Here is a 25,846-nt window from a genome sequence, read left to right on the forward strand (position 1 = left end):
AAATGAATAGTGAATGTTTTTCAAAACAACTTCGACATCAACTTAACGTTTTGTATTGAAGAATAAAACAAACAAATGCACTCCACCTCAGAACGCTGATTTGAACTACAGACTTACAACAATTCAAATTTATAAACATCTCCTTGGCATCAATTCCGACACCTAACCTGAACTGTACGGTGAAACTAGGATTTCTGGGGTGGACTGAACGGTAAAAACCCACAACAATCATATTGTCGAGCATCACTTTAGTGAACAACCTAGTTTTTTTTTTTCCTTCTTTTACTGCTCATACGTGGACTTTACCCCTCGCCTCTTCCCATACTTCGAAGTTTTAATCAATCAAAACGGCAGATAAATTGATGGATTCATTTCAACGACTTTACTGAAATTACAGAATTTAACATTTCAGGCAAAAGAAAGTTGCATCAGGGTGGATGAGTTCACAAGCTTATCTAACAAAATTACAAAACGTGGCCGATGAAAAGTAGGCATTTTGCAGAGGCTATTTGGGATCAAGGATTCCAAAAAGAAAAAGAAATAAAGCTGGGCAAAGATTCTGAACCCTACAGAAAGAAAAAAACAACAGTGGATCCCCACATGTTGACAGTACTCGTAATTGGGATCAACTTTTCAACTATACAGGTCATCATCATCTCCAGCAGCTGCCGCAGAAGGGAATGGATCTGTATCTCCTCCGCCCACAGCATTCTCAGGGCGATCTGCAAATCTGAATTCTGATCCAAACCCACGGGACTGTTGTAATGTCTGAGCAAAGAGTTGGTATTTTCTGATGTCAGCATCACTCACACTCCGGCGAGCATATTTCATAGATTCTTCAAAGTGTGCAGCTTTGATCTCATGGACATCATCAGTGTCATCTTCTTCCATTGCTTCTGGGTTCTCTCTCCTCTTTCTCTCTCTTTCAATATCCTGTCAAATCTCTAATAGGTGAAGGGGGAGAAAAATAAAAACTGAAACACAACAAGCCATTCAATAACAACTTATGAAGAAAATGAAGTGAACTATTACAGCTATCAGCAATGTCGGAAAATTTTTTAGCTGATCAACATCAACTTGAGTACATGAAACATTCTTAAAATTTGGCATGCAGATCAATGTTTCCTATCCAGAAGTGGAGAATCCAGGTTGAATACCAATAAGCCACTGAGAAAGATCAACCGCAGGTATACTTGGATTAGCAAGACTTGCAAGTCCTCAAATGAAACGGCTAAAAATAAGAGATAAATTGAAAATCTCAAAACAATCTCCTTAAACATCATTCATCTTGGACTGAGATCACCAAATAACAATGCTATAAGTGGTATTTTATTATCAAAAAGCACATGTGGCTTCATTTATAGTGACTAGAATTTGCTTCAGAAATCTCACCACCTGTGACTTGTTCTGATAGGGTTTCAAATCAGGCTGGTAACAAGGAGCTCAACTCCAACATGATAAAGTAAAACCACCCACAGATGGGGTGGCTTGGGCTGAGAACCAAACAATAGGATCAAATGCAAGCAATTAAAAAGAACGAATCTATGTTTCGTAAGTGCTAGTGAGGAAAAACAAAAATAATTTGAACTGAAGGAGACAATATTGTGAGAATTAATGTTTAGCACGGTAAAGCTGACGCTTATTTACTTTTAGATTATATGATGTTCTCCATGCATAAACAGACCTGACTCATCCCAGGTCTTCTGTACAAAAAAAATTGGACCCAGCTAAATTTTGGCTCAAGTTGAGGATCGACTAGTAGAAACTAAGCTAGCTTGCAATTTATATAATTACTTTCATTTTTTTAGTTTACAAGGATTGAGCATGATAAAACTAATCAGCATACTCTCCTACAGCACCATACAAATATACTCTTGATAACCTTCCTGAAACAGAAGGTCAAATTTATCCAGCATCACTTTTTAGTTTAATCCAAATAAATGATAGCCTTTGAGGGGTGTTAGTAGAGCAGAAGTAAGGTTCTGACTTCTGAGTTGATTCAGATTTCCTTACCTTTTCAATATTCTCTCTGATTGCATATTTGCAAGCACGCTGGCAGATTTCTGTGATATCAGCACCACTGAAACCATGTGTATATCTTGCAAGTGCTGAAAGGTCAACATCTCGAGAGACAGGTGATTTTCGCAAACATGCTTTGAAGATTTGAAGACGGGAAGCCTCATCTGGCAATGGTATATAAATCAACTGGTCTAGACGACCAGGCCTGAGCAATGCTGGGTCAATAATGTCTGGCCTGTTTGTTGCCCCAATGATGAAAACTGTCTTCTTTGCAGTCATCCCATCCATTTCTGTCAGAAGTTGGTTCAAAACTCTGTCTGCTGCCCCACCAGCATCTCCAACTGAATTACCACGCTGACAGAACAAACAACAAAGTATTGACAGTAAGTAAGGCTGCAACTTGGGCCAGGTTGGCCCGAACCCAACCCGAAAAAGTTGGGTTGGGTTGATGTTCGGGTTAGGGTTAGGTTTGAAATTCATGAACCCGACTTTACTTTGGGTTGGGTTAGGGTTGACCCCTTAGCCAACCCGACCCAACCCGAACCGGAGTCAATAGTACATGTCATATATAAAATATGTTATATTAATATATAACATACATCGATTTGTTTAGATGCATGATATTTGTATAGCCCCTACCACATAGTCTCATGTACTTCTTTTAAGATAATCACTTCACTTAATCCTAATCAGAAAGACTAAAACCTTAATAACATTAATTATTTTATGTTTTTTGAAAATTTTATTCTTCATCTCCTCTGTGTTGTTTGCTGCCCAAGAAAGATCTATTGTAAGTCATAACTCATAATAAACTATAGTCATTTCTAACACTTGTTTTTCTGAATTTTGTAATAAAAAAACAAAAATATAATGTCAACAAACAAATACTAATGAAACATAGGATTAATATATGTAGTGAAAGTTGAGTTAAGATCTAAAGTTGAGAAATTCTCTGAGGTTTTAAAGGATGGGAAGAAGGTTGGGTTGGGCCCAACCCAACCCAAAATTGACTTCGGGTTGGGTTAGGGTTGAAGGAATTTAGTTAGGGTTAGGGTTGGGGTTGGTTGGGTTGAAGGTCGGGTTGGGCTAGGGTTTGCCTCAACTCGACCTAACAGTAAGTTATTTAAAGATATATTCACTGTATGTGCATGCATGGTAGAAGTACAAGAAGAAATGCATGTAAAATTAACAAGTCACCTGAGTTGCAATAGAATCAAGTTCATCAAAGAAAAGTACACAAGGAGCTGACTGCCGCGCCTTGTCGAATATCTCTCGAACATTAGCCTCACTTTCTCCAAACCACATAGTCAGTAATTCAGGGCCTTTAACACTTATGAAATTTGCTTGACATTCATTTGCTATTGCCTTTGCAAGTAAGGTTTTACCACATCCAGGAGGCCCATAGAAGAGGACACCCTTGGACGGAGACATACCGAACTTCTCAAACTTTTCAGGATGCTCCACCGGATATTGGACAGTCTGCCAATAACCAAAAACATGATGTAATTGATTTTCCCATTGGAAATTTGGTGACTAAAAAGGCATAGCAGAAAAAACTATAAAATGACACAGGTATAGGGTGCTGATTACATAATATCAAGCAAAAGCCTCAAGCAAATCTACAAGCAGATGAAAATCAGCAGATAATGAATTATCAGTGTGCTTCTCAAGAACCAAGATTGCTAAAAGTGATGGATGATGGCCAGTTATAAGACATAACTATAGGTAGAAAGAAAAGGTGCAGAAGAATGATCAAGAAAATGAAAAATTACCTCCTGTAGCTCTCTTTTGACATTATCCAACCCACCAATATCATCCCATGAGACATTTGGCACCTCCACAACCTGCCAAGAAAAGTCCACATCACCTATCATCAGATAACTGTACTTATATTCATAAAATAAAATGTTAGAAACTGCAGCAGGAAGATCATTGAGTAAAGAGAGATTTGATTTACAACTTACCGTTTCACGCAAGGCTGACGGATTAGAAGACCCCAGTGCAGTTTTGAAGTGTTCATTTGTCACAGCCATGGAATTTAAAACCTCAGCATCAATTGACTCATCTTCTAAGTCAATAACATCCATTTTCTCCCTAATACACTGGAGAGCAGCCTCAGTGCAAAGAGCAGCAAGATCTGCTCCGACATAACCATGGGTATCTTTTGCAACTCTTTCAAGATCAACCTGCAAAACAAGTTGCAAGGAACATGTCCATATTTAGACAGTAACAACAAAACTAAAATGCATGATAATGTAAAATACTCACATCTTCTGCAAGCTTCATATTCTTTGTATGAATACGAAGAACTTCCAACCTCCCAATTTCATCGGGCACACCAATGTCAATCTCTCGATCAAATCTTCCAAATCTCCTCAAAGCTGGGTCAATGCTATTAGGCCTGTTGGTTGCTCCAATGACAATCACATGAGCTCTTGTCTTAAGACCATCCATTAAAGTCAGAAGTTGGGATACTATACGCCTCTCCACCTCACCATGTGTCTTTTCTCTCTTTGGGGCAATGGAATCAATCTCATCAATAAATATGATTGAAGGAGCATTCTTTTCGGCTTCTTCAAAAGCCTTTCGCAAGTTACTTTCACTTTCACCTGCCAACTTTGACATTATTTCAGGCCCATTTATCAAGAAGAAGAAAGCGCCTGTTTCATTGGCAACTGCCTTTGCAATAAGGGTCTTCCCAGAACCTGGTGGACCATAGAGTAATATTCCTTTAGGGGGCTTTACACCAATGGATTTAAACAATTGTGGATGCCTCAAAGGAAGCTCCACTAGCTCCCGTATCTGTGCCATTTGCTTCCTGACACCACCAACATCATCATATCCAACTTCATTTAGTCTCTCTTCATCTTCGCGTTTGATAGGTTCTCCTTCACAGAAGATCTCTGTGTCTGGTGCAACAACACAGTACTCACCAGGATCTGTCTCAATTACTTTAAATTCAACACTCCGCATGCCCCCCCTTACTAGGAAAAGGTCACCCTTCCTTACAGGTCTATATGATTCCAAGAAATATGCTGTTGAATACAAGAAGACATGAGTGTCAGACACGTCAATGATACTGCATAGAAACAAGTTCCACATAAAATAGTCAGTTCAGAAAAAAAAATCAACTTATATACATAAACACTGCACGGGACTCACGCTTCAAATATGCATCGAATAGGTTGCCAGTCACACCCTCAATTGTGTCATCAATAGGAAGGATGTGAACACGCTTCCCATACTTCACATCTGGACACTGATGAACAGAGACAACATCCCCAAGTCGTACCCTGAGATTAGCACGCACAACTTTGTTCATTCTAATTTTTGCTTCTTCGCATTGTTCATCAACAAGAACAATACACACTGTGTCCCTTCGTTTCTTCCCCTGTAACATTCAAATATGGTAAAAGAATGTCCGAAAACAATTTCTACATAGTATGGCAGAAAAGAACAAGTAGAGAGAGAACCTTAATTAGAACTGTGTCTCCCCGAAAAAACTGAAGCTTTTCCATTGTAGCAGGGTTCATTGAAACCACAGAATTATCATCATTTACAGCCTCATCAACAATAAGGCGGTTAGGAGATTTTTTGCGTTCCAAAATTGCAGTAGAAAAATCCCTCTTACTGCTTTTCCTGTATGAAATGTATGTGAAACTTATTCTACTAGATAAGGGGATTCAAAATAACATATAAATAAATCATGGATAATAATCCACATAAAAAAAAAAAACCAAAAGATCAATACCATGTTGACCTAGGGTTTTTCTACCCATCTAATAGTTTACACGGACATCCCAAATGGACAAAGTGTCTATTTTGGGCACAGATCCAAATCCAACACTCTGGATTCTTTAAGGTAACTTTTGCATATTGCTATCTTTATTTCTTCTTGCTTGTTTGGCATAAACTAAGCTCCAGAAGACATAATAAGTTGCAACTTTTCTTATAGAATGTTCCTAGCTATCAAAAGCCCAATCACTTATGCCCCTAGGTACATGATGTTTCAGAAGATATCCAATATTATCTTTTTTTTTTTTATCAATAATATCCAATATTATCTTTTCCTGAATACTTTTTTTCTAAACATGACCCCCACTTGCAGAGTTACTTGGCATAAATCAGATTTAGACACCTATGCCAGTATCCAACATTGGTGTCCAACAAGGGAAAAGAAAATATTGGACATAAACCCTAAATGATATATGTGTGCCACTGTGCCTATCGACTCAAGGTGCATGGTCTATAGTGGCATGGATCCCAATTATGTCCCTATAGGCACATGATGTTTCAGAAGATATCCAATATTTTCTTCTCATGAATTCTATTTTTTAAACATGACACCGGCTTGCTGAGTCATACTTGACATAAATCAGATCTAGACTCCTATGCCAGTATCCAGGCAGTATTGGTGTCCAACACGGGAAGAAGGGCCACAATAATTCATACATGAGCAGGACATACATAGCATGACATACGGCAGATATTGCAATAACACATGAGCAGGGCATACATTGCATGACATAGTGACATAAGCTTCATTATTAAATGCTCTTATATTGGGGATGGTATGCACATATATCTTTAGGGTTGCGAACAGATTAGATCAAATTTGGATACACCTTGATCCGAATTTGATTCATTAATATTCAGATTCTAATTGAATCTTATCTGTATTGGATTAGGATCAAACTCAGATTGCCCTGAACCATATTCAAATCCAAATAAACAGATACCGTCTGCAGCCATTCATTATTTATGAATTATGATAAAACACCATTTGTGGTCCAAGAATGGTTAAATTGCTATCTAGAAAAGAGGTAATATTTTTTTAATCATTCCCCATGAAAGAGGTGCTTCCTAATATACAAGTATGCAGTAAACAATCAATGAATGCAATGTAATCTTAACTCCTTGTTCCTTTTTTTTTCTTAATTATCAATTCTCACAGGACCATTCTACTTCTGTTTTGTTAACACTATCAGCTGACAATAAATAGCACTGGCACCTACCAAATATAATTAGGATATTGAATCACAACGCAAAGTTGTCAGGCACTGTAGGTGGGCACTAAGCAATAAAGCATCTTCTCAGGGTAATTTTGTCCCTAAGTTTCATGTCTTTGCATGGGAGGTGTACCACCATACAACATACAAAGATGGGTAAAAGAGTGTACACAGACATCATCTGAGACCATTTTCGAGTATAAAAAACCATAAAATAAGTCTAGGATATACTGCAACAACAATGGGAAAGTAAGGTATTCATTTTATTAGAGCTTCAATTAACTACTTGCCATGTTTTGCATTCTTTACAAAAGGCCTCTCAGGGGGTATTTGATAACAGCTGAAGTGGCTGAACTGAATGACTTGTAGCATTGTCTTTTAGTGAACAAGTTATTAAGGAAGTTTTAAGCTCCTTAATGGGTTGGCTCAAGCTGAATTTGGGTTGATGGCCTTACCCATAATGGCTCAAGAGCCCCATGACAAAGTGAATGCATCTGGTCATGCTAGGTGTGGTGTTGATGCAGGAAAGTCCCTGCGGCACCTTTCCTCAGAGATGCAGCCTCAGAAACAAGAAACCTCCAGGCATTAGAAACCCATACCCTTAATTATTTTACTTACTAGATGGCAAAAAAAGTCATTGTGTTCATCTTTTTGGTCTTATCTATGATCAGAAAAAGGAGCTCCACTCCATCATTTGTTTATCCTTGTATTTACAAATTCACTTGAATTCTCTCTCCTATATATCTATCTCTGCATTCAACATAAGAAGCATTCTGTCCTTTCATTTGTTTGTTCATTCCCATCCTATGAATTAACATACACATTCCTCTTGTATCTCTATTTCATAAATTATTAGAACAGAAAACCCATCTCCCAGTTTTTTCATAGGCTATGTAAATTGTTTTAACTCAACTTTTAACTTTGATTCTTTCACATGTTAAATCACTTCATTTTTTTTCTCTAATTGCTAGACCAAGGTATTAATTTATTTATTATTTGATTGGTTCATCCTCTACTAAAATATTTGTTTAATTCCATCAAAGTTTTGATAATCCGTACAGAACACAATAATGAAATTATATTAATTATTAAAATATCTGACATTTTCCTGTTTTCTCTCTTTGTTCCCATTTCCTCTCTGACACCTGCACATTCCTCTTTTGTCTCCTTTTGTCTTAGCTATGTATATATGTGATCAGTAACCATCTTAGCTAAATATTTGGGTATCTCCTATTTCATTTTAAACTATATACATGTCAAATTCTATACATATGCGCAATCAAAAAAAAAAAAAAAATCAAAATTGTACAGGTTTCGGTAAAACTTTAAAATCTTGACTCACAGCTAGGGAAACAAGCTAATTCACAAACGGGGAACAACCTAAAACACCCATTTCTATATGAAAATTACAACCTAGGTGATGATACCTGGCTGGATGCCCAGGTGACAAGTTTCCCAGCCTACTAATCACTTAAACAACAACGGTACAACATCACAAGTTTATATATATGTCCTTCATGTTGAATTGAGTTCATCTCTGTGCCTTGGTTCTTCAACTAAGAAGTTTATCAACACATAGAGAAATTAGGTTTTTATTGTTTTCTCTATAATTCTGTATGGCCAATTTCTGGTATGCACAGGTAAGGGATTCATGTGCTAGTGTACGAATTAGAACCTTTAGTTTATGATTAGCAGAAACTTCAATCGGAACCCTTTACAAGCCACAGTGCCGTAGACTGAGTTTCAATTAAGACCCAAGCAAGTATCCTCATGTGAGAATTTCCGTTGATAAAAATGCTAAGTTACAGCCATTGTGTCATTCTATTGATGTCATAAATCTAGCTATTGTTTCGACATGCAAAAATAGGTAAAATTCTGTACCAGAACTAGCTTTTATTTGTTGTTCAAAAGAAGATGAACTATAATTATTGTCCTGGATAAAGGCCATTGCTGACAAAAGTTTTAACTGAAGCTCTTTTCCTTTGCAGGAAGCTTGTGTGTCAAAGAAACTTCGAGAGTCAAAAATCAAAACCCTAACCCTAAAACCTAAGTCTTAGACTCTTAGTACATGCATGCGTTCAAAAACAATAGATTTGACGCTACAAAAAACCCCCACATTATACACATTAAATTTCAGAACAAATCAACACTTAAACCAGAAGGAATGGTGTTCGCCCAAAACGGATGGCATCTAAAGTGGGAAAACCATAACCAGAACTCTTATACTTACGTATCCGATGACGAAGAAGGCTGGCCACGATCTGGTCCAGACGAGTTTGAGTCTGCCATTTTTTTCTGATCCTTTTCTAAGGTTCACGGGAAAATATTTCTCAGTTTTTCACTTCGGCTTTCCAGTGCTCAGGAGTTAGGACGCAACAACAGCAAGACTGCAAGACTGTCATTAACAAGGAGAATTCTGCTTTGCAAGACGGGCCGTTTAGCGAATAACGCTGAACGACCGAAAAATCTTCATCGTCGCTGTTTAGCAAATTCGGGTTTGGCTGAGACCTGGGAATGCAAATGCCTCAAATAGGGATGGTTCTTAGCCCGGCCCGTAAATTTCAGGGTTTGGGCCCAGACTCAGAATTGCTTACAAACGCACATACAGAAAGGTTGTTGGTCTGGAAGCCCGCCCCAGGCCTATGTAGAGTTAAGCTCGAGCCAAGGTCAAGTCCAATCGTTGTGTGGCCCATGATCACTCCTAGTGTATGTTGTTCTGATGGTGAGTGACGTGGCATTATTGTGTCCACCTGTTAAAATGAAGCTTTGCATATCTTTTTAGGAAATGAGTAAAAATGAGCCTTTTATATTACAAGATAAACATAGCTTTTAATAGTTAAATTTAGGGAAAATTTTCCATCAATAATCTGTACTTTGGCTCGAGTGACAATTTGATCCCCAGATTTTAAAATACAACAATCCAGTACACATACTTTCAAAATGTGACAATCCAGTACTTGCCGTTAACCAATCCGTTGATCAGCCGTTAAGTGACATTTGAAAAGCAAAAAAATGCCCTTCAAATGCCATCTAATTCTCTTTATCAACCTTCAAACATTGACAAAAAACTGAACAGTCTCAAATCTTAGACTCTTCTATTCAAAAAAGTTGGTGACTGTTTAAAAGAATCTAGAATTTGTAACAGTTCATTTTATTGTCAATGTTTGGATGGTTGATAAAGAGAATTAGTTGGCATTCTTATGGCAATTTTGACTTTTCAAATGTCACTTAACAGCTGATTAACAGTCTGGTTAATAGTAGGTATTGGATTGCCACATTTTGAAAAATCGGATATTAGATTGTCACATTTTGAAAGTTTGGGTATGAATTATTGCATTTTAAAGTTTGGAAACCAAATTGTCATTTGAACCAAAGTATAGGATACTGATCACGAATTTTCCCTTAAATTTAATCATGAAGGTTACTAACAAAAGATAAGATAGTAGGCTGGAAGATTACACATGTGATATTGGACACAACATCCCTCTTCATCAATATAGCAAGTTCAAAGTATCATATAATGAATGAACATGGTCTTCCACAGTTACACGTGAAAATGCAAAACCCTCACTACATTATGGTTGCCTGGCTTCTAGACACACTCACATATGGCTTGAGGCACAAGTATCAAAGTTCAATTTGTTTATCTCACTTTTTGGTTTTAAATCAATGTTGGATTAATACCCTTTCTGAAAAAAAAGGCTACAGCTTGCCAACACCTTGGATAGAAACAATAGACACTCCTTTGCATTCTTCTATTGTGAGTGACTCTGATTGCTACAAGATTAACAATGGAGACGACCTATTTTGCTTTGTCAATTCCTTGCATACTATTGGTTGGACCAAAATACAATGAAGAAATATGAGCAAATGCTATTGCCACTGAAGTGATGCAACAACAAGCACTTCTGTAATGAAGTCAATGGGACTGAAACAAGCAAGCGCAACAACCATGCAAAGAGAAATACCATGCGTTTTCTCTTAGTTCCTGATATTGATATTAAATCACAATGATGATAGCTCGCTCTGGTTAGCTTATCTTAAAATGTGCTGTTGGTGATTGTTAAGGATTAATCTGCCTGTGTAACCTCAACCTCAAGGCTCAACACATGGTTCAATGGTAATCGGGGTGAATTTCTTCCGGCCTTAAAACTAATGACGTCAATCACCTGCTTGTGTATACGGAATTCGAATCCATTCATGTAGATTTTAGTCCGGCAGTTGAAAAATGGCAAAAGCAAACAACAGGCGGTGCGAATCATTTGATTTGATCCCCCAGGCCCCAACTGCGGCGCTTGGTGCACGATTGCCCTCGGCCCCACTAATACATACAAAACAAGAACAAAAAATGAACGACCGTGGGGTGGATTCCGTTTACTTGCCAGAGCAAATTTGTAGGCCCAGACAGTACCCTTTATATCTATTTGCTCAAGCTCCAACAAAAATGTAAAACACATACTAACAGAGCACACATGGAACAAACTCACAATACAAAAATTTCAAAGTAAACACCTTTGTGCAAAGCCCTCGATGTGTACATGAATATGCACATTAGCCATTTTTGCATAAAATCAAAGTATCTTAGGGCTATTGAACTGTTTCATGGAAGGTTCCACCTGTGAAGACGTTGATTCAGGCTTGCAGTTGTCATTATAATCCCTGGAAACTCAATAAAAATGATCCAGTAGATGGTTCTAGTCCAGCGAGTCGCCATCATCCTCAATTTTCTCAGCCGTGGTTTGCGGAAATAATTCTTCCATGGGATACATCTCACGGAACAACTACCATATTCAGAATAAGCAACAATGTTCTAATCAGTTTAGCTTACAAGGGAACATGATTTCTTACCAAAAAAATGCACAAACTACAAGGACCAAAATGATGGTTCTTTTAACAACCTATTAAAGGGATATAGAACATAATCATCAGAGAATTCTAATACTATTGAGGATGCTCCCCTGAGAAGAGAGGAGAGGTAGCAATGGACCAAAATGATGTTGAAGATGTTATCCCATTTGATGAAGGCTATGTTTGGTGAATAAGAGGTTGTTAAAAGTACTTGTTGTACAAGTACTTTTTAGAAGTGGTTCTTTTAACAACCACTTAAGGCTGTTTGGTGACCCACTTGCCAAATCACTTGCTATGTTTTTTAAGCACTTATTGGGTGGGGATGTTTGGTGAGCTACTTTCCCCACAAGTGCTTATATTGGCATAAATGACACTTTTAGCCATCACTTCACCCGTACATATAAACAATGCATTCTAGGGAAGAAAACCCTCACGTGGGGGTATTTTGGGTATTAAACAATTAACATGGACTGGTTCGTCCCATTCGATTGGAAGAAGCACTTCTCCAAGAAGTGCTGAAAAAAGCAACCTTGAGGTCACTTTTTTTTTTTGATCATTAACCTTAAGGTCACTTTTTAAGAAGTGCTTCTTAAAAAAATAATTTTTTACCAAACACATATAAGCACTTAATAACCACTTAATGTGTGGTCCCAACTCTGATAGGCCCCAAGTAATGCCAGGAAGAGGAAAGGTCAACAATCAGCTGGGGGGGGGGTTAATTGAACAATTAATCACATGAGGGCAATTATAGTTGGAGGGAATAAGGAGAGTCTTGGGGCATTTATAGCTATGTCAGTTATGAATAAGAAGAGTTTTTGGGCATTTATAACTAGGCCAGCTAGGCATTTATAAAGGGAGTTAGTTATGCTATCAGTAGAGTATAAGAAGGGGCTTTGGGGGATGGGGGTGGTATGTTTTCTTTGAGTAAAGAATATTGTGAGTGTTTGGGAGAGCCGGCGGTCTCTCGAAGAACCAACCAACTGTTAATGTTTTCTGTTGAATGAATACTAGTTTCTTTTGTTGATGTTTGAGTGTGTGAACGCTGCTGTAAGTCTGTGAACTGCGTGTCAAATTTCTGGGTCATATCAGTGGTATCAGAGCATGTCTTTCCTCGGCCATGGTGACAACTAAGGAAGTGGCATCGCAGGTGGAGGGTTTCGAAGAACGCTTGATTTCTCTGCATTCTGAAGTGGATGGCTTACGTGATGAGATTCAGCGACTCAATCCAGAAAAGATAGCAGCAGGACTTTCGAAGATCTCATCCCTAGAAGGAGGCGTTCAAGACCTGGTAAGACGTTTTGATCTGTTGCTTCAGCAACAGATCTTTTCAGCTCCTTTGTCTACAACTGACATTGCTCCTCCTGTAGCCGCATCAAGTCGTGCGGCTGACAAAAGGAAGAGTGCAGCTTTCCCGACGTCTTCTTCAATGTCAGTGCCGGAACATACTTCTGATCCACTTCCTCGGAAGTTGGAGTTGCCTATTTTTGATGGGGAAAATCCAGACAGTTGGCTTTTTCGCGCGGAGCGCTATTTTGAGATTAATGGCTTGCTTCCGGTGGAACGATTGCGGGCGGCCGTGGTTTGTTTAGAGGGTGATGCTTTGGCGTGGTATTATTGGGAGGATGGTCAGCGACCTTTTTGGAGTTGGGTAGCATTCAAGGAACTCCTCCTTGAACGTTTTCGATCGACTCAGGAAGGTAATTTACAGGAACAACTCTTCTCGTTACATCAGTCTTCTACTGTTAAGGAATACCGTCGCCAATTCGAGGTGCTCTCCGCTCCCTTACGTGACCTGCTAGAATCAGTCCTTGAAGCAGCCTTTGTTAATGGGTTGCGCCTAGATATCCGGGCCGAACTCTGACAGATGGAACCCGTTGGGCTGATCAGAAAAATGGTTGCAGCCCAGAAAATTGAGGAGAAGAATCAGGCCTTATGGGCTTATCAATCAGGTTCATTTCCTTGTGGGCCCACAACGTCCCTCTCTGGAACCCACTTTAACTCACGGGTTTCGCAAGTGACTACTCCTGCTGTCACCCAACCTGCACGTGCCGCAATCCCTCCTTCATCAGCCCCTATTATTAAGGCCCCACCTCCTGCTTTCAAAAAGATGACCGATAAAGAGATGCAACAGAAACGTGCGAAAGGTCTATGCTTCCGTTGCAACGAGAAATACAGCCCGGGACACCGTTGTGCTCAGAAATCACTTCAGGTTTTATGGGTTCAAGATGATGTGGAGGAAATTACTTCTGATGCGTCTAATTTGGACTGCACTTCTGGGGACACTGAAATTGCTTCGGCTCCAGAATCAGCCGCACTTTGTGTTTCGTCTCTTGTTGGGTTGTGTGCGGCAAATTCCCTTAAGGTACGTGGACGCATTTTGTCACGTGAGGTGGTCATATTGGTAGACTCAGGTGCATCCCACAACTTTATCTCCGAAACTTTAGTGGAAGAATTGAAATTACCCCGCACCCCTACACACGAATTTGGAGTTCAGATGGGAAATGGTGAGGAGGTGAGAACTTCCGGAGTTTGCTGTCAGGTTTGCCTCAACTTACCCGAATTGGATGTCATTGCTGATTTCTTTCCTTTAAAGTTGGGCTCTACGGATGTCATTCTTGGTTTTCCTTGGTTAGCATCCCTCGGGGACTCAGTGATGAATTGGGGCAACATGTCTATGAAGCTCAATTTGGGAGGTGTCTGGGTGAAATTACAGGGCGATCCTTCTCTCTGTTCTTCTCAGGTATCTTTGCATGCTATGATACGTAACTTACAACATGAGAGACATAACATGGGTTTTCCACCTGGATATGATTTTGATGTTCATATCCACTATGGGGCTGATGCTTACATTTGTGGAGAAGAGACGGCATTGTTGGAAAGCCTCGAAGGAAAACAAGGAAAACCAAGGTTGAACCCTCCTTTTCCAGCTAAGGCAGGGCTATATGGGTGTCCAACAACTGTTACAAATTTTGAAACTGTGGCTGTTTCCCCCACCATGTTAAGGTGTGGTTCTGAATGGTTTGCTAGTTTTGGCAGGAAGAACAATTCTGGGACAAAGCTATTGTTGGAAGATTTCTGTAATTATGTATTATATTTGATTTTGTGCTATTTTAAGTAGTTGAGAGATTTGTGAGCTGTACAAATTTTTTAGGAATCAGCTTTATCTTCCCTTTAATTAGGGAGATTTGTTACCTGGTTTGTATCCTTTAATTAGGGAGATTTGTTACCTAGTTTGTATCCGTTAATTAGGGAGATTTGTTACCTAGTTTGTTTCCTAGAGAGAGCTATAAATTCGATGTACAGAAGCATAATAAGATATCCCATTCTTCATATCTTTCTGTCTCTTCTTTATGGTATCAGAGCAGAAAAGACCTAGGGTTTGTTTCTGCATTTCTGTCCCTAAAAATGTCTGAAGTCACGTCTAGTCCGACTAAATGGTGACAACTTTCTCCGGTGGTCACAATCTGTTCGCATGTATCTCAGAGGGAGAGGGAAAATTGGCTATATCACAGGAGACACGAAGAAGCCTGATGTGAAGGATCCAGCCTATGCTGTTTGGGATGCTGAAAATTCCATGGTGATGACTTGGTTGGTTAACTCCATGATTGAAGAGATAGGTGCAAATTATCTTTGCTATTCTACAGCCAAGGAATTATGGGACAATGTCTCACAGATGTACTCTGATTTGGAGAATCAATCCCAAGTGTACGAATTATCTCTACAACTCGGAGATATTCGCCAAGGTGAGAACTCTGTGACTAAGTATTTTAATTCTCTTAAGAGAATTTGGCAGGACCTGGACTTATTCAACGATTACGAGTGGAAGTCACCCGATGACTGCAATTATCACAAGAAGATGGTGAATGTTGGCCGAGTCTTCAAGTTTCTTGCAGGTTTAAACGTTGAATTCGATGAGGTTCGTGGCCGAATTATTGGAAGAAACCCTCTACCCCCAATTGGTGAAGTATTTGCAGAAGTACGTAGAGAAGAAAGTCGGAGACAAGTGATGCTTGGAAAGAAGGCTGTAGGTACAACTAAACCTGTGGAAGAGTCAGCCCTGATTATTTCCGAGGCCCAAGTCAGTCGAAAGTCAGCCCAAAATCAGCGGGTTGGAGACAAGAATAACCTACGTTGTGACTACTGTGGGAAACCTCGCCATACCCGAGAGAATTGCTACAAACTGCATGGGAGACCACCCAATTGGAGGGTGAACAAACCTGATGGACAGAATATACCTACAGCAAACGAGGCTGAATCATCCCCATTCAGCAAAGAGCAAATAGATCATCTACTTAAACTTCTAAAATCTTATTCGTCACCTAATACTCCTGTCGGGTCTATGGCACAAACAGGCAAAGGAAACATTAAAATTTCAGAAAAAATTACTCTGAAATCTGTTTTACATGTTCCAAAACTTGCCTGCAATCTTCTTTCTGTCAGCAGATTGTCGAAAGATACTAACTGCTCCATTCCTTTTCTTCCTTCCACTTGTGTTTTTCAGGACCAGAACTCGGGGAAGACGATTGGAACTGCTAGAGAGATAAATGGATTCTACTACTTTGATGAAACCTCTATTGGTAATAAAAAAGTTCATGGTTTAAGTAGTACGAGTTCAATCCCTGTCTGTGATCAAGTTATATTATGGCATAGAAGATTAGGACATCCTAGTTTTCCATATCTCAAACATTTGTTTCCTAAAGTGTTTAAAGGAGTTGATTGGTCAAAACTTCATTGTAAGTCTTGTCATTTGGCTAAAGATCATCGTGCTTTATTTCCAATAAAACCTTATTCTGCTTCAAAACCATTTTATTTGTTACATAGTGATGTTTGGGGCCCATCTAAGCTTAACACACTTTCTGGAAAAAAAATGGTTTGTGACTTTTATTGATGACCATACAAGGGTATGTTGGGTTTACTTGTTGGAAAGGAAATCAGAGGTTGAACAAAGATTTAAAGAATTTTTCCTAATGATTGAAAATCATTTTCAAACCAAAATTGGTATTCTAAGATCAGATAATGGGACTGAATACTTTAACAAATACTTAGGAGCATTTCTAATCGAAAAAGGTATTATCCATCAATCAACTTGTCGTGACACACCAGAACAGAATGGAATTGCTGAAAGAAAAAATAGGCACCTTCTTGAGGTAGCTAGAGCCATCATGTTTTCTATGAATGTACCTAAATATCTCTGGGGAAATGCTCTCCTAACTGCATGTTATCTGATAAATAGAATGCCATCTCGAGTTTTAAAATATGAAACTCCTTTACAGAATCTAAAAAATTGTTTTCCCACATCTCGAATAACTACGGATCTTCCTTTAAAAGTGTTTGGTTGTGTCTGTTATGTGTATATACCAAATGTTTTTCGATCAAAACTGGATCCAAAAGCTGAAAAATGTGTGTTTCTTGGTTATGCATCTAATAAAAAAGGGTACAAATGCTTTAATCCAGTTACAAAGAAATTTTTTGAGAGTATGGATGTACACTTTGTTGAGGACCAACCTTTCTTTCAAAAAAATTCTCTTCAGGGGGAGAACATAGGTAAGGAAGATAATTTTTGGGAAACTTTACCTATTCTAGAAGAATTTATACCTTTGATTAATTTTGATAAGCAAGGTTCGGAAACAATTGTTGAAATAATGGAACCTAGTGATGGTACTCTTAATCCAAATTTGCCAGATACTACGTTATTAGAGACAGGGGGAGAAGTACTTCAAACGGATCACAATCCTCATCCTGAGCTTCAGTTTTATACCAGGAAGAAGTTTCACAAAAGTACTACTGTTCCAGTTGTTCCTACAGCAGAAGTCCAATCCAATTTGCCGAGTGAAGATCCTACAACTCAGAGTAATCCTTCTTCTATCCCTATTCCATCTTTATCTAATGATTTGCCTAATCTGTCTTCTTCAGATCTTGACATTCCAATTGCATTAAGAAAAGGTACCCGAACTTGCACAAAACATCCTATTGCAAAATACTTGTCATATGAGAAATTATCACATACTCATAAAGCATTTGTGTCTAGGATTTCTAATCTGTATGTGCCAAGAACTGTTCAGGAAGCATTAGATGATCCGAAATGGAGGTTAGCTGTGATGGAAGAGATGAATGCTCTTAGAAAGAGTAATACATGGAGTATTACTGATCTACCCCATGACAAGAAGACAGTCGGGTGCAAATGGGTATTTACAATAAAGTGCAAGGCTGATGGAAGTGTGGAGAGATACAAAGCAAGACTCATAGCAAAAGGATTTACCCAAACTCATGGTATAGACTACCAAGAGACTTTTGCTCCTGTTGCTAAAATTAACTCTATCAGAATACTTCTTTCCCTTGCAATTAATTTTAACTGGCCACTTCGTCAGGTCGATGTCAATAATGCATTCTTGAATGGAGACCTAAAGGATATATATGGACCTACCACCAGGTTGTGAAGAAAGTCTTGGAAGAGGCAAAGTTTACAGGTTAAAAAAATCCCTATATGGGCTAAAGCAATCACCAAGAGCTTGGTTTGAACGATTTGGGAATGCAATAAGGCGGCACGACTTCTCATAAAGTCAAGCTGATCATACTTTACTTTTCAAGCACTCCACCGAAGGTAAAATAGCTATTTTGATAGTGTATGCAGACGATATTATCATGACTGGGGATGATTTATTTGAAATCAACAAGTTGAAGAATAAGCTTGAGGCTGAATTTGACATTAAAGACCTGGGAAAACTTAAATATTTTCTCGGAATGGAGTTTGCAAGGTCCAAGGAGGGAATCTTTATCAACCAACGCAAATACATTCTTGATTTGCTTAAGGAGACAGGGATGACAGGTTGTAAAGCCGTAGAAACTCCAATGGACCCAAATATGAAGTTAAAAGCAGTAACAGTAAATGAGGTGGTTGATCGAGAACGTTATCAAAGATTAGTTGGAAGACTAATCTATTTGTCGCACACAAGACCTGACATAGCCTTTGCAGTAAGGAACTCCGGGGAAAGGACTCTTGTTCAAAAATAGGGGTCATCTCCAAGTCGAAGCCTACACAGATGCAGATTGGGCAGGTGATATAAATGATAGAAGATCTACTTCAGGTTACTGCACTTTGTAGCAAGGAGTAGTGCAGAGGCAGAATTCCGCTCTGTTGCACATGGCTTTTGTGAAGTGTTATGGATCAAAAGGCTCCTAGAAGAATTGAAGGTTCCTACACCAACACCTATTAAAGTCTATTGTGATAACAAGACAGCTATTTCCATAGCTCATAATCCAGTTCTACATGATAGAACAAAGCATGTAGAAGTGGATAAACATTTCATCAAGGAGAAGATAGATAGTGGTGTGATATGCATGTCCTACATACCCACCACAAGCCAAGTAGCAGACATTCTCACCAAAGGGCTTCCTAGGGCATAGTATGAGAACTTAGTTAGCAAGCTTGCCATGAGTGATATATTCATGCCAGCTTGAGGGGGAGTGTTGGAAGATTTCTGTAATTGTGTATTATATTTGATTTTGTGCTATTTTAAGTAGTTGAGAGATTTGTGAGCTGTACAAATTTTTTAGGAATCAGCTTTATCTTCCCTTTAATTAGGGAGATTTGTTACCTAGTTTGTATCCTTTGATTAGGGAGATTTGTTACCTAGTTTGTATCCCTTAATTAGGGAGATTTGTTACCTAGTTTGTTTCCTAGAGAGAGCTATAAATTTCGATGTACAGAAGCATAATAAGATATCCCATTCTTCATATCTTTCTGTCTCTTCTTTAGCTATTTTGTGTCTTAGGCCACGTGAATAAGTCTTGTACAAATGAAGAGGAGATGAGTATTCCATTGAAGGAGCTGATAGAGAGGCACTGTGGAGGAGTTAGAGGTGGATGGGATAATTTGCTTGCAGTGATACCAGGGCTTCTTCTGTTCCACTGATTCCAAAGCACATATGTGATGATGTGTTGATGGATTTTGATGCACTCCGGGCTGTCCAAACGGGTTTAGGGACAGCTGCTGTAATTATGATGGATGAGTCAGCTGATGTTGTGGATGTGATTGCTAGGCTCTCTTACTTCTACAAGCCTGAAAGTTGGGGGCAGTACACACCATGTAGGGAGGGGACAGGATGGCTGTGGAGGATCATGGAGAGGGCTGAGGGTTGGAAACACGAAGCTGGGGGAAATAGACATGCTTCAAGAGGTGACAAAGCAGACACACCATCTGTGCATTGGGCGATGCTGCTGCTTGGCCTGTGCAGGGACATATCAGTACGCGGTGTGCGTCCATCCACTATGCCCGGAGCTACTGGTTTGGGAGTTCTTATTCATTGGCTGGGCCTGCCTGATTTTGAAGATTCTTGGGAGCCTTTTGACTTACTTCGAGATCAGTTTCCTCATTTTAACCTTGAGGACAAGGTTAGACTTTGAGCGGTGGGTAATGATAGGCCCCAAGTAATGCCAGGAAGAGGAAAGGTCAACAATCAGCTATGGGGGGGAAATAATTGAACAATTAATCACATGAGGGCAATTATAGCTGGAGGGAATAAGGAGAGTCTGGGGGCATTTATAGCTATGTCAGTTATGAATAAGAAGAGTTTTTGGGCATTTATAACTAGACCAGCTGGGCATTTATAGAGGGAGTCAGTTATGCTATTAGTAGAGTATAAGAGGGGGCTTTGGGGGATGGGGGTGGTATGTTTTCTTTGAGTAAAGAATATTGTGAGTGTTTGGGAGAGCCGGCAGTCTCTCGAAGAACCGACCAACTGTTAATGTTTTCTGCTGAATGAATACTAGTTTCTTTTGTTGATGTTCGAGTGCGTGAACGCTGCTGTAAGTCTGTGAACTGCGTGTCAAATTTCTGGGTATTAAAAAATTAACAGGGACTGGTTCGTCCCATTCGATTGGAAGAAGCACTTCTCCGAGAAGTGCTGAAAAAAAGCAACCTCGAGGTCACTTTTTTTTTTGATCATTAACCTTAAGGTCACTTTTTAAGAAGTGCTTCTTAAAAATATAATTTTTTACCAAACACATATAAGCATTTAATAGCCACTTAATGTGTGGTCCCAACTCTTAAAAGAAGTACTTTTTAGAAGTGAAATCAAACAGGGTCGAAATATCTAAAGGAAAAGCTGACATAAAAGTGACGGGTGAAAAAGACATTCAAGTAGGTAAGAAGCTGCGGTTGTTCTTTCTAGGTGGTTAATAGTTTGCAAGAAAAGTGTTTCTGAAATTAGAAGAGATAAAGTTAGAGATTCCGAAGGCTCATTTTGCAGTGCAAATTTCATTACATTTGTCTAAATGTTTGGGGGTACAAATAGGCCAAGTGTAAATTCTGGTTTAATTTTGCATCAAAATTGACTGTTTTATTCGTTTGTGAGAACTAAAATAGGAGGTAAAATGATGTAGTCCCCACTCTATACAAAAGATAATAGAGGAAGGTTGTGTTTGAGAGTGAGGTAAGAAGCAAGATGATATGGTCCCTCTTTTATATGAGAGAGCATTGAAGTAGGAGGAAGGTGGTATATATTTTGCATCAATTTTGGAGTGAGTGAAAATGAGACAAAAGGTTTATATCAGATAAGAATGCAAGTCATAAATTATAATTACAAATAAACAGATGAAAAACTGAGCCGGGTACAAATTTTGTATTCGGTTCAGATCTGTGCTGTAAACAAACAGAGCTGAAATGACAAAAAAATTAATCAATCAAGTTATAAATTAAGAATTTAGAGTAAATGATTTTGTTTTATCAGGTGTGTGAAGAGAGATGATACTTGTGGTGGTTTTGAGGGTTGTGAGTTTGTTGTTAGAGGAAAAGAGACATTCTTAATTTTGGTATGGGTAGAATCGTGCTGTCAGTTTGAAGGTTAGGAAAGTAAATCTGTGATTTTAATGAGTTGTTTTTGTTCATAAATACCTTTTGGTGTATGCTCTAAAGCAGTTTGTGCTATTTTACAGGTTTGCAAGGTTTTATTGGATGGTTTTGTATCCTAGAGACTACCTCTAGGATATACTACCTAACTATGACACTCAGGTAATACCAGGGTAACTTAACATGTAGTGTGACACCTAGGCAATAAGATGCTCACAGAGGGTCACCTCACTTGACTGCCAAGATATTTTTTACACAGTGCTGTTGGATACTGTTATATTCTTAACTTCTTGAGATTATATAATAAAACAGACATTATTTTTTACACAAGATGTATATTGCCTTGAACACTCGAAGACTTCAAAACCTGAACTAATAAGCATGGAAGAACTCAAAACTTTTTCCAATCAATACATATTCATTCCATTTCAAAACCTGAACTAATAAGCATGGAAGAACTCAAAACTTTTTCCAATCAATACATATTCATTCCATCCTTCCTTTTCTTTTTTATTTTTTATCTAGAGCAAAAATAGAGTCTCAGCCCCTCTATTTTCTGAAATTTCTTTTCATTCTTCCATTTCTTTCATGAATATGTTGATTTTATATGTTTTAAATGAAGTTTATGCATTTTTTATGAAGAATATAGAGAATTAGTAGTAAAACATGGTTGTTGCTTGCTATGGAACCTAGGGAATTACCCTAGGATCCATGGTTTTTATTCAAAAAAAATCCCATCAACTAGGTGATGCGTAGGTGCCTTCCTAGGCAACTAGGTGCCCCCTATCACCTAGCATCACCTCAGCACCTTAAAAAGTTAAAAGTTAAAACTATGATCAATCCAATTAAAGCCATTGGCTTTATCCGTAAAGAGAACAGAAATGGTGAATTCTCCCTTATGCACTTCAATCACTAAAACTCTTCTCCACATCATGAATATACCCTCCGACGCTCCTGTTGCTGGAAGAGCCACCTATTTCCTTTAATTCCCCATATCCACTTCAATGCTGAAAGGTATGAGGTTCAAGTGATTGGAATTGAAGTTGTTGTGTTTATGTGGGCTTCCATTTTAAAGCAATTTAATGGGGTTCAATTTTCTGATTTTTGTAATGGGTGGGGGCTCTTTTGTATTTTCTAACATGGCTTTTGGGTTTTGATGGTGTGGCACCCACTAAGGCCCTGTCCCTAAATGTATATGAAGCACTTGTGCCTCTAGCTCTCTCCTTTAATAAAATCTTATCTACTTAAGAGACTGTCAAAAGTAAAACGTCTATAAAGCTGATTCTAGCTGTTCATAAACACCTACAAAAGACTGTCACGATTAATCAACATCTATCGAGATCTAAATGGTTTTCCCATATTAAAAGCAACATCCAGTAGGATGTAAGCACTAGAGGAAGAGAAAAGTTAACAGGAAAAGGAGAAAGAAAAAACAAGTCAGATGGTTTGTTTAAGATGTTCATTAAGAGATACCTCAACAGTTGATTTTAAGAGATCACAGTAGTCTAAATTCCCATCTGGCATGCAGCAGAAGCTGATAGTGTCTGATGAACCCTGCAATTAGTCATGAGTTCCATCAACATAAATAGTACCAATAAAGCAACCAAAAATCTCAGAACCATAAACTTTACACCAATTACATGATAATATCCAAAAAGAAATTCAGGTATTCAAGATTGATAATGGAACGACCCCAAAATAATATTCATTAGTACTAGAAAACCATCATCACTGATGTTGCCCAACAACCATCATCCAGATAACAAGGCCTTCCAGTTCAAAGAGCAACCTGAATTCCCTAGGCATCAAGCACAGGAATGCTGTACTTCTGGCAAAGTTGGTAGCTATGATATTTGGTTCCTGAAATCAGAGATCTTGCCTTTTTTTTTTTTCCTCTTTGAACATATTTCTCAGATGAGTGCCTACTGCACTAACGATTTGGCATATGACCTTAATACATACAGAGGAAGCAGAGATTCTTTGTAAAGTGGGATTCCCATGTTGACCATGACATTATGAAACTTGGGCCGCCTCACTTTTACACTTGTATTGCCTAGTTTTTTTTCCTACACATTTTCTTAAGTTTATCATTAAAATGGAATTAATATCTATACCCAGAATGTGGATCAAAGAAATAGCTGTGGAGCATGTAATGAGATTGCATATTGATCTGTGAATATGCCTCATAATTCTGCACCTTCTCCAAATGTAAATAAAAAAGTTAATTAAACACATATGTATTGGCAAACTGTAACAACTGAGATAGGAAACAAACCATTGCCATCTCCTGAATATACATGGCACTCCACAGTAAAGAGGGCTTGGTCTGTCCTTCCATATCCTTACTTGCTACTGATGTGCTATCATTGTCTTCAGAAACAGGTGTAAAAAGTGCATCCATGGCTGCATGTAGTGACTCCTTCCCTTGAATAGCATCATCACAGACAGTCGAAAGATATAAAAGAAACCTAAGTGCCAAGAAAAGCAAAAAAAAAATGTTGGTCAACTCCTGGACATTCCTTATAAAATTACCCATGGAATAGGAAAAAGGAAAATAAAAAGAAAACTTGAGAGGGGAAAGAAGATACTATCCTTTGTACACCAATATGTACATATGGCTCATTTGTTATCAATCTTGCATCTCACTAAGATCCATCAAAACTGAAACTTCCATGCACAACCTAATTTTCAATTGTTTCACATTGGACTTTTCTAAGAGTGGGTTGGCCACCCTTCAGAACCAAGTTTGGCCAAGGTTAAGTTCATCTAGAAATAGGAGTGCAATTTGGCCAGGCCTGGGTTGAGCTATTGTCAAATTTTGAATGGGCCTAGCCCAAAGGCCTGAGCCCGAAGTAGTGTACAATGCTAATTCAGACCAACCTGAGTTGCACCCCCTATCTAGTAACTCAATCCAATAAGATCCATCTGTGTGTGTGACTGTGTGCAAGTGCACATAGTATCATCTAAACATAAATATAATGTATGTATTTAGAATTTTAGATACATTTATGGACTCATGTACATGGTACTGGGTGCATGCTTCTTCTTTTATAGATACTTATAGGTGGCCTTAAAGCTCTCTGTCCACACACAGAAGATTTTTCATGAAACCATGATGTTTTCCAAGGTACTAAAGGCTGAACTGTTTGCAGTTTTACAAGGCATTCAGATTGCAAAATAGATGAACTTGGACAACCTGGTGATTGAAGGGGACTCCAAGGTGGTAGTAGGCTGGGTAAAAGATCCGGTCTCAGTGATTTGGTGTTATAGAGATGAAATGAAGAAGTTCCAGTGGTTAAGACAGCAGATGAATCGAAGTATACAATGGGTGGGGAGAGAGGCTAATGCATTGGCTGATTCATTAGCTAAGCAAGGGGTAATTAGGGATCAATTGTATTGGCACAATTGTAATTACTGTGCCATTTTTTATTTAATAGTGAGGCTGCATCTGGTGCCTCCCTTTGGGATGCTTGTAACAGTGCCTATCTTTATTGATTTCAATGAAATTTTAATGATCTTTTACGTATAAAAAAAAGCCGTTTAACTTTAGCCAGCAAAACTTACAGGTTTGAAGGACAAACAGCTAAATTGCTGCCTAACTGAAGAGCTCGAATTGATTTTACTTGCTTGGAGTTCAAAGCTACATGCCACAGAAGACACCAGTCAATAACTATATTTTTCAGCCCTCCAAAAAAAAAAAACAAAATAAAGCAAAATTTATATCTTACATCTAGGAGGAAATACCAACAACAGATTTGATAAATCTGGCTTGACAGAACCCCTCGTAACACATATTGCCCTAGCCACTTTTCCTTTGACTACTGCCAGACTAGAACTGTGAGCACTTTTTTGCTGCAAATCTACAGTATGTGACAAGATTGATGATGATGGGACTACATATGATGGATCCACAACCAGATGATGGAAGAACATTTCCTGACCGGATGCCAGCCGAACACCTTTGTAATGGCTACTTTCCTATTTTTCAAGAGGAACAAGACAATGAACATTAGCTACAGCACAACAATTGCAGTTGGATTAAACCAAAAATTGTAGGAACACGTCAACAAGCTTCTTGAAAAAGATAGGTCAAACAACTTAACATAGTTGGAATGACAACAAA

At 38.5% G+C, this 25,846-nt stretch overlaps 2 protein-coding genes across 3 annotated transcripts in view; both read right to left on the bottom strand.

The window, feature by feature from the left end:
- Positions 1 to 350: 350 nt before the first annotated feature.
- Positions 351 to 9,650, bottom strand: LOC148853817 (cell division cycle protein 48 homolog). The gene is made up of 9 exons (XM_088941253.1): positions 9,259 to 9,650; positions 5,493 to 5,658; positions 5,182 to 5,410; positions 4,288 to 5,054; positions 3,984 to 4,205; positions 3,792 to 3,863; positions 3,217 to 3,498; positions 2,014 to 2,373; positions 351 to 933 (listed from the first exon to the last, which is right to left on the bottom strand). Exons 1-9 carry the CDS (start codon positions 9,315 to 9,317, stop codon positions 634 to 636), a joined length of 2,457 nt encoding a protein of 818 aa, XP_088797379.1. The 5' UTR covers positions 9,318 to 9,650; the 3' UTR covers positions 351 to 633.
- A 1,751-nt stretch (positions 9,651 to 11,401) lies between these two features.
- Positions 11,402 to 25,846, bottom strand: part of REP (Rab escort protein) — a 33,551-nt gene continuing 19,106 nt past the window's right edge. For both annotated transcript variants that reach the window (XM_088941255.1, XM_088941254.1), the window contains 5 exons: positions 25,452 to 25,701; positions 25,288 to 25,363; positions 23,999 to 24,191; positions 23,197 to 23,277; positions 11,402 to 11,809 (listed from right to left, as the gene is read on the bottom strand). In XM_088941255.1, the coding sequence (XP_088797381.1) occupies positions 11,723 to 11,809; positions 23,197 to 23,277; positions 23,999 to 24,191; positions 25,288 to 25,363; positions 25,452 to 25,701 (687 nt within the window). In that variant the 3' untranslated portion in view covers positions 11,402 to 11,722. The remainder of the gene's footprint in view (positions 11,810 to 23,196; positions 23,278 to 23,998; positions 24,192 to 25,287; positions 25,364 to 25,451; positions 25,702 to 25,846) is intronic.

This window comes from Nelumbo lutea, chromosome 4 (assembly GCF_056320005.1).
Source record: "Nelumbo lutea isolate HS-2025 chromosome 4, American lotus-T2T, whole genome shotgun sequence".
Classification (NCBI taxonomy): Eukaryota; Viridiplantae; Streptophyta; class Magnoliopsida; order Proteales; family Nelumbonaceae; genus Nelumbo; species Nelumbo lutea.

What these genes read in the sequence shown, in the direction of transcription:
- LOC148853817 (XM_088941253.1), bottom strand. Translation starts at nt 9,317, where the DNA reads ATGGCAGACTCAAACTCGTCTGGACCAGATCGTGGCCAGCCTTCTTCG. An exon ending in CCTTCTTCGTCATCGGATAC is followed by an intron (nt 5,659 to 9,258) that starts GTAAGTATAAGA and finishes CATTTCATACAG; the next exon opens with GAAAAGCAGTAAGAGGGATT. An exon ending in ATTCGATGCATATTTGAAGC is followed by an intron (nt 5,055 to 5,181) that starts GTGAGTCCCGTG and finishes TGTATTCAACAG; the next exon opens with CATATTTCTTGGAATCATAT.